Genomic DNA, 9,198 nt, shown 5'->3' with positions numbered 1-9,198 from the left:
GGATTTTGTTTCATGTAAGTTTGAAGATCGTTTTGAAAAAAAAAATCGAAAAAATACTTACGATTTAAAAAGAATTTTTTACGAATGTTATTTTTCAAACTATGCGGTAAGTTTAAATCCTACATGATTAAATAATAGGTGCTTGATAATAAGATCATGTTTGCTAAGAAAGTTTTTTTTTATTATAACTATGCAATTATCAGTTGTCAAGTAAAGTAAGCTTGAAGAAATTCTTGAGCAGATTGGGACCTCTATCATATTGCTCGATAGTTTGCAAGCCGCATATGAACTTTACCATAATATAATGAGCTTCCGTTTGAATTCAAATTAAAAGAATTTAACCAAATTCGAACTCTATATCAAGTTAAACTATAATCCAAAGTGATCTTTCCCAGTTTTGATCCATTTATAAATATGTGGTCGAATTTGGATATAAAAAATTAGCAGTGTTACATTAGATTTGTTTGCATCAATTAATTAGTAAGTAGTTATTTTGAGTACAACACTAGGTATTCATTTTTAGAGTCATTTGTCACACCCCGAGACCGGGTTTAGTTGACACCGACGTAGTTTAGCAATCACACAATCGAAAGCAACCAGCCTTGTAGCACAGTATAAACTGAAACCAGTTTATATCATAAATTCAAAAGGAATAACATTGTCTTTACAACCCAATAACCGAAAATGACAGAATAAGTGCGGAAACGTTACAACTGAATAATAAAACTTAAACTAAAATCTTGAAAGTTCACCAGCCCCAAAACTGGTCCGACTCATCTTCCTCGAGTTCTTCCTCGAGTTTATCTGCGAAAGGATCCTCTGACTTATCTGGGAGGAAAGGGGGTGAGTATTTTGAGAAATACTCAGAAAATGGAGGCCGAATCGAGCACAATATAACAACATGCATAAAATTTCGAAACACATTTCATATACACAAGACTCGTATCACATGCATAACATTGACCAGGCACTGAGATTCCTCTACTTTCTATGGTTTACTAATATCAGTCCCTAATTTTTACTCATCTAAGAGGACGATTCCATATAACGGTTATAATCCCACCGTGTAAGGGACATAAACATTTCATATTGGGATTCTCACCCATATACGGTTGAATCCTCATAGTGCCCAAAACCATATGACAACCAACACAAGAAAAGAGTAGAAGGAGGATTTGTACTCGACCGAATTTTTGAAAACGAATATATGCATAATCCGAAATTTTAACTTTAAAACAAGCCCACTTACCTTGGTTTTTGAATGCTAAAACATAGGTGCATGATTGCTTGGCTTTGATCACTTCTTGCTCCTTACTCGGGCAGTACTTCGGCTCACTTTCTATCCCAACTTTGGACTATTTTCAAGCAAGGTTTTGGCCAGGATATGCTGCTAGAATTTTGAAACTTTCAGCTAGGGATCTCGAATTTATGGTGTGAAGAATGCAAGGAGTGATGGGGTATTTATAGATAGGGGGAAGGGAGATAAATTTGGTACCCAAATCATGCCCAAAATCGTGCCAAATCTCACAAATTTTGACTCTCACTATGCCCTTCAATGGCTGATGATTTAGCTACCTAAATTGTTGGATTTAATCCTCGATTCTCACCCCTTTGATTGGCTCGAAAATATGGTGCAAGGGAGGGGAGGATTTGCTTCCATTCTTTTGGCTCAAGCTTGCATATAATCCAATAATTAAGCACCACCATATTTAGGCAAAAAAATCTAATATATTTCGAAATTAGCCATGTACATACATTAATGCCTCTAGAACTTGCATGATATCTTCCAACCTTGCAATATATCCTACCAATTTCGAAAATATGCTTGCCTTAATGTATATATTATTGACTTGGCAAATAAAAATTTCGCATAAAAAAATATTTTCTAACATGTATATATCATTCTAATACATGAATCAAAATCCTATGCTCTTAACATTTCCTTTGCAAATATTTAATTAAAAAGGTTAGAAAAAAAATCTGGTTCTTACATCCCTCCATCCTTATGAATAGTTTCGTCCTCGAAACTCGAGTTAGCTTGGTCTCTAAATAAGTAAGGAAATTCCTTTCGCATCTTCTCTTCAACTCCAAGTTTCTTCGCGCTCCGAGTGGTTGGACCACAGCACTTTAACGTAGGGAATGATACATCGTATAAGAACCTGTTCCTTGGTGTCTACAATTCTGATGGGGACTTCTTCGTACTTCAGTTCCTCTCCCAAGTTTCCTTCGACCAAGAGTGGTTCTACTTCCAACACGTGACTTGGGTCCGGAATGTACTTCCTTAGTTGGCATACATGGAACACGTTGTGGATTCTTGACATGCTTGGTGGCAGTGGCAGTGGCAGTCTGCATGCTAGCGTGCCCACTCTTTCTAAGATTTCAAAGGATCCGACATATCGAGGGTTCAGTTTCCCAACCTTGCTGAATCAGACAACTCCTCTCATAGACGAGACTTTCACATAGGCCTTCTCACCAACATTGAACTCTACAGACCTTCTTTGTAGATTTGTCCAGCTCTTCTGTCGGTCTTGAGCTGCCTTGAGCTTTTCTCGGACAATTTTGACCTTGTCTACGATCATTTGTACGTGCTCGAGTCCCGCCACGACTTTTTCTCTCACCTCATTCCAATACAGGGATGATCGACATTTTCTTCCATATAGATATTCATATGGAGCCATTCCAATGCTGCTGTGATAGATGTTGTTGTAAGAAAACTCAATTAAGGGTAAATGAGTGCTTCACTTGCTATTGAATTCAAGTGTGCATGCTCGCAGCATATCTTCTAGGGTTTGTATGGTTCTCTCAGTTTGTCCATCGGTCTGAGGATGATAGGCCGTACTAAGGGTCACTTTCGTTCCCGTGGCCTCTTGGAAGCTCTTCCAAAAGCGCGAGACGAACCTCATATCTCTATCAGATAGGATGCTCATTGGCACTCCATGCAACCTCACAATGTTGTCCATGTACAGTGAAGCCAACTTGTCGAGATTGTAATTAATGAGGACGGGTAGAAAATGCATAGATTTTGTGAGTCTTTCTACGATTACTCATATATCGTGGATTTTTCTTGACTTTGGAAATCATACCACAAAGTCCATGGATATATGATCTCATTTCCAAAGGTTGCAGTAATCCTCCAGGTCGCTGGTGTTCTGCCTTGACCTGCTGACATACCTGAAATTTGAAGAAGAATCCAGCTACATCTCTTTTCATGACATTCCACCAAATATTATTCTTGACGTCTTTGTACATTTTTTGTACTGCCTGGGTGGACTGAGAATTTTGATTTGTGCGTCTCTGTCATTATTTCTTAGCGAAGGTTATCACTGTCGGGCACGCCCAGTCGCCTTTTCATCCACAGAATTCCTTTGTCATCGATCTAATGATCTTGAGACTTCCACTCTCTGACTTGATCGTTAAGTTTGGTCAGTACGGGTCTCAATCTTTGTTTAACTTTATGGTTTCCTGCAAACATGGCTGGGCCAAGAGGGAAGCTAGAGTCATTTTGCCTGTGTCCTTCTGACTTAACGTATTAGCCACTTTGTTTTTCTTACCCGATGATAGCTTATGGTCAAGTCATAATCCATTAGAAGTTCGATCCATCATCTTTGCTTCATTTTCAGCTCTTTTTGGGTGAACACGTACTTGAGGCTCTGATGGTCTGTGAAGAATTCACATTTAGCACCACAGAGGTAGTGCCTCAAAATCTTTGAGGCAAAGACAACCGCTGCTAATTCAAGATAATGAGTAGGGTAGTTCTGCTCGTGCGGTTTCAACTGCCTTGATGCGTAGGCGATCACCCTTCTTTCTTGCATGAGTACGCATCATAGACCTTCCTTAGATACGTCGCAGCAGATAGTGAAATCTTTATTCTCTGCGGGCTAGATTAGCACTGGCGTGGATGCGAGTTTCTCTTTCAATTTCTGGAAACTCTTCTCACAACTTTCACTCCAGATGAACTTAGAATTCTTCTATGTGAGTTTTGTAAGTGGCACAACTATCGAGAAGAACTCTTCGACAAATTTCTGATAGTAACCTGCCAATCCAAGAAAACTTCTGATATCGGTGGCGTTCTTAGGTCTCAAACACTCCATAATTGCCTCTACTTTCCTTGGATCCACTGACACTCTTGTTTTCGAGATCACATGTCCTAAAAAGTACACACTCTTTAGCCAGAATTCACACTTTCTAAACTTAGCATAGAGCTCATTCTCTCTTAAGGTTTGCAGGGCAAGGTGAAGGTGCTCTTCGTGACTTTTCTCGTTAGGGGAATAGAAGAGGAAGTCGTCGATGAATACCACTATGAACTGATCCAGGAATGACTTGAATACTCTGTTCATCAGATTCATGAATGCTGCCAGTGCATTTGTTAGGCCAGAAGACATCACTGTGAATTCATAATGTCTATACTTGATTCGAAAGGCTGTTTTCGGGATATCTTCAACCCTGACCCTCAACTGGTGGTAATTGTCCACAGATCCAGTTTAGAAAAGACGGCGGCTCCCTTAAGCTGATCAAACATATCGTCTATCTATGGCAGATGGTACATGTTCTTGATTGTGATCTTGTTCAGTTTTCTATAGTCAATGCACAATCTCATACTCCCATCTTTTTTTTATGAAGAGTACTGAAGCTCCCATGGGGACACACTCAGTCGAATTTGCCTTGTATCTAGCAATTCTTTGTTCTTTCAGCTCTTTGAGTTCGACTGGTGCTATTCTGTAAGGTTCTTTAGAGATTGGTGCAGCACCGGGACCAGGTTGATCTCAAACTCAACTTCGCAGTTTGGGACCGTCCCAAAGAGTTCTTCTGGAAAAACATCTGGGAACTCTCTCACTATAGGGATTTCCTCTAGTTTCAGCTCGACTTCTTCTTTTACTTCGCTGACCATTGCTAGGTAGATGTCTTCTCCGGACTTCATGGCTCTCCATGCTTGGGAAGCGGAAAGTAGTGACTTTCGTTTCTTGGATTTACCATGATACACGACTTCTTCCTGATTTGGGGTTCGGAGTTTGACTCTTTTTCCTTTACAATCTATTATCGCATTGTTCCTTGCTAACCAATCCATCCCTAGGATGATGTCGAAGTCGACCATGATCAAGTATCAAATCGGAGCTAAAATTCTGATTACCGATACTGATTTTACAATCTCTGTAAATTTCGTGAGTTTCAATGGCCCTACATGTAGGTGTGGCTATTCGAAATGGATTAGTTAGTTTCTCGGGCTTACATCATAACTTCTTAGCAAATCTCTTGACATAAAGGAATGTGTAGCACCACAGTCAAATAATGCATAATGATAAGTGCAAGAATTGCACTTAATTTATATGTTAATCAATTTGAATTATGTTAGTTTCAGACAGAATTACGCTTAGTATTTGTTGTTTTTGTGTCGTGTAGGAGATAAAGCACTTTTGGACAAATGATGGCGATTAGGAGCATGTTTTTATTGTGAACTACGATGGATTAGAGTGACATCGCCAAAGAACCAGCGCCGCAGCGCTAATGTGCTACACCAAAAAACAAGCGCCTAGGCGTTGTGCCCAGCGTCGCGGCGCTAGAATCACCACACAGCTAGCGCCTAGGCGCTGCTACTCAGTGCCGCGACGCCAGAAGATGCGAACATCAAGCGCTTAGGAGAGCATACAAGTTCTAGAGGACCCATGTCAGATCATAGGAGAGCCGTTTTTAGAGAGAAATAGACACGAGAGATGAGAGGATGCACGAGACGAAGATCTGGAGTGCGAAGATCGATCACGAAGACGAAGGACGAATCTAGAGACAGAGACACCACTTCTGATTTGTCATCTAATATTTCACTTCTTTAATTTATTTCGTTGTGATGCCTAAATCTTTAAACATGCTTTATTGTTGTTTAGATTTCGTCATGACTAATTTTTCATTCTAGAGGATGATGTAGCTTTGTGGATACGATGATTTGACGTGGTTGTTTATATGATTGAATTCTGTTTTGATTTAATTGTGTTTCTTTTTTTTATTCGATTGCAATTTACTGGCCATAAATTGTTGTTGTCTAGTTAATTTTACAACTCGGAGAGAGACTAGGATTATAGATCATTAGAGACACATCGTTGAATGCTTATATCGTTCTGAAGGCATATAACTTTAATGAGGCCTAAGTAAGAATATCATTTGCATTTATCATTTAAACTTAGATTTTTATTAGGAATGTTTGAATCGACGTTTGAATGATATAGTTTATTCGCTACTTGGAAAATAGAAAATAAAATAATTAAGTGTTCTTGGCAATTAAATAATTGGAATTCATGAATATAAATACAATCGGGAATAATGATCGTGGAAACTTAGTGAACTCACTCTTCTAGATATTTTTTCTCATTTCTATTTTCTCGATTCGGTGATTAAATCAATACTTAGTTGCGATTAATTAATTTTCATCAAACCAAACCTTTTATTAATTTTTCGAGATAAAGTCGAGATTATTTTAGTTACAATCACTGATATATTTACATACACACTCCTCGTGAGAATGATACTTTACTCACATATATTAAAACTTGACAAACATGCGCTTGCGAGCGGAAATACGCAACACATAAACAGGCACTTTTTGAATTAGGATGGCACCTGACACGACTTCATTGACGTCGTCTGCCTCTTCCTGAGTCATGGCAAACACCCTGGCGTTATGTTTGTTCTCTCTCGGCTTGTTAGGGTCTACTTCCATGCTTGGCCCAGTTCCTCTATTGGGCCCTGTTGCTCGGTTGGTGGTGGTAGGATACTCAGCAATTCTGTGGCTTGGATCACTTCTTGCTCCTTACTCGGGCGGCACTTCGGCTAACTTTCTAGCCTAACTTTGGACGATTTTCAAGCAAGGTTTTGGCTAGGATATGCTGCTGGAATTTCGAAACTTTCAGCAAGGAATCTCGAATTTAGGGTGTGAAGAATGGTAGGAGTGATGGGGTGTTTATAGGTGAGGGGAATTGAGCTAAATTTGGTACCCAAATCATGCCCAAAATCGTGCCAAATCTCACAAATTTTGACTCACTATACCCTTCCATGGCTGATGATTTAGCTACTTAAATTGTGAGATTTAATCCTTGATTCACACACCTTTGATTGGTTCGTAAATATGGTGCAAGGGAGGGGAGGATTTGCTTCCATTCTTTTGGCTCAAGCTTGCATATAATCCAATAATTAAGCACCACCATATTTAGGGAAAAAAATCTAATATATTTCGAAATTAGCCATGTACTACATTAATGCCTCTAGACCTTGTATGATATCTTCCAACCTTGCAATATATTTTACCAATTTCGAAAATATGTTTGCCTTAATGTATATATTATTGACTTGGCAAATAAAGGTTTCCCATAAAAAAATATTTTCCAACATGTATATATCATTCTAATAATGAATCAAAATCCTATGCTCTTAACATATCCTTTGCAAATATTTAACTAAAAAGGTTTGAAAAAAAATCCGACTCTTACATCATTTCAAATTAATCGAGTATGAAAAATAGAGCACAAGTTTAATTATTTATTTAAAGATTTTAAGTGATAACTGAAAAAAATTGGCCCATGGGGCCTGATATTATGTGAGTGTAGGTTAAATGAAAACTTCTAATTAAAATATATCGACTACTCTTTTTTTCTTTTTTTTTTCTTTCTCTTTCTCTTTCTCTCATAATATAATTTTTGTGTTTTGAGATTTTCTTAAGTAGCGTTTATCGTTTGAAGAAATATTATCGATGAATAGAAAATGAGTGTTAAAAATAATAACGTTTCAAGCAAAATATTTTGTATTTTCAATTCTCTATCTTTTTTGTTATTAATAAAACATGTCAACTCTTGAGTGTTCTTGAGTAGACATTAACCAATTTTAGATAGACTGTCATAAATATTGATGTTTATCTTATTTATTTATTGATTATATACTTATAATATTTCGTTGTGATTTGTTTCAAGTTTATGCTAATTTCACTGATACCCCGATAAACATAACAAAATTGTTCATTTTCTAAAGAAATAATGATAAAATGTAACCTTATTTAATTTATGCATAAGCAATAGCATTTATGATTTACAAAAAAAAAACATTTTTTATTGATATTGTTATATATATCGATATTGTTATATATATATGGAGTGTTTGTGTATAATATCGAGAAATTTTTCAGTGTGCTCATCTTCTAAGTGTTTTGCACTGCTTGAGGCAACAAAAAAATCGAACTTCTTGGTATTCAAGTAAGTGTGATATCTCATGTTCATCTGTCGTTTAATACGAGACTGTGTGTTATCACAAAAAGTTTAAGGAGATAAAATTGTGCATCTGCTAACGATTATGAGATCTATGATAACGATTTTATCTTAATATTGCTGATATCATATATTAATATGAACTCGAATTAATCTAAGCTTTGGATGATATAAATGGACAAGCCAACATAATGATGTGAAAAGAATTATCCCACTTATAATCAGATCAGTTAGGGAGCATTAATAATGGACTCGTCATTTCCAATCCCGCAGGCTTTGATTATTTATTAGTTGACACGTTGTATTCATAACCACCATGTGCTTATGCTAAATAAAAACATTAACTATCTGGATTTTGGCCTGAGCCATATATATTTATGAGATAGATCGATTCGGACTATACTTGAGTGAAAGTAATGTTTTTGACATAAAAATTAATATTTTTTCAAAGGTCGTACCGGATATAAGATATGTCTCAAAAAATTAATTTAATAGACTGTCTTATATGATTTTTCTGATTGATAATCGAATCTGGTCTATATATTATTTGGGAGTAGGTCTCTTGTGAGACGGTCTCACGAATTTTTATCTGTGAGACATGTCAACCCTACCGATATTCAAAATAAAAAATAATACTCTTAGCATAAAAAGTAATGTTTTTTCATGGATGACCCAAATAAAAAATCTGTCTCACAAAATACGACCCGTGAGACCGTCTCACACAAGTTTTTTGTCGTTATTTGGATATTTTATTTGGCTAAAATTTGATCTTAATGTAATAATTTGGTTTATGTCCAATTCAATAATGTACAGACTCAAATCATCATTATGTGAAAAATCAGATAAAATTTATAAGTTCAAGATAACTTGATTGCATTAAAACAAAATTTAAGTAATTAGATAATAAGAACCTGATCACGACCTACTTAACTATGAGCAAGTCTCTCGTGAGACGGTA

The 9,198-nt window shown here is 36.7% G+C and overlaps 1 protein-coding gene across 1 annotated transcript; it reads right to left on the bottom strand.

The window, feature by feature from the left end:
* Positions 1–3,968: 3,968 nt before the first annotated feature.
* LOC140962584 (uncharacterized mitochondrial protein AtMg00860-like) lies at positions 3,969–4,382 on the bottom strand. Its single transcript, XM_073421536.1, has one exon. It carries the CDS (start codon positions 4,380–4,382, stop codon positions 3,969–3,971), a length of 414 nt encoding a protein of 137 aa, XP_073277637.1.
* Positions 4,383–9,198: the final 4,816 nt, after the last annotated feature.

The sequence above is a fragment of the Primulina huaijiensis genome, chromosome 17 (genome assembly GCF_012295235.1).
Source record: "Primulina huaijiensis isolate GDHJ02 chromosome 17, ASM1229523v2, whole genome shotgun sequence".
In the NCBI taxonomy this organism is placed as follows: domain Eukaryota; kingdom Viridiplantae; phylum Streptophyta; class Magnoliopsida; order Lamiales; family Gesneriaceae; genus Primulina; species Primulina huaijiensis.
Note: the sequence above shows the minus strand (reverse complement) of the source record. Positions and strands in the feature narration are given on the sequence as shown.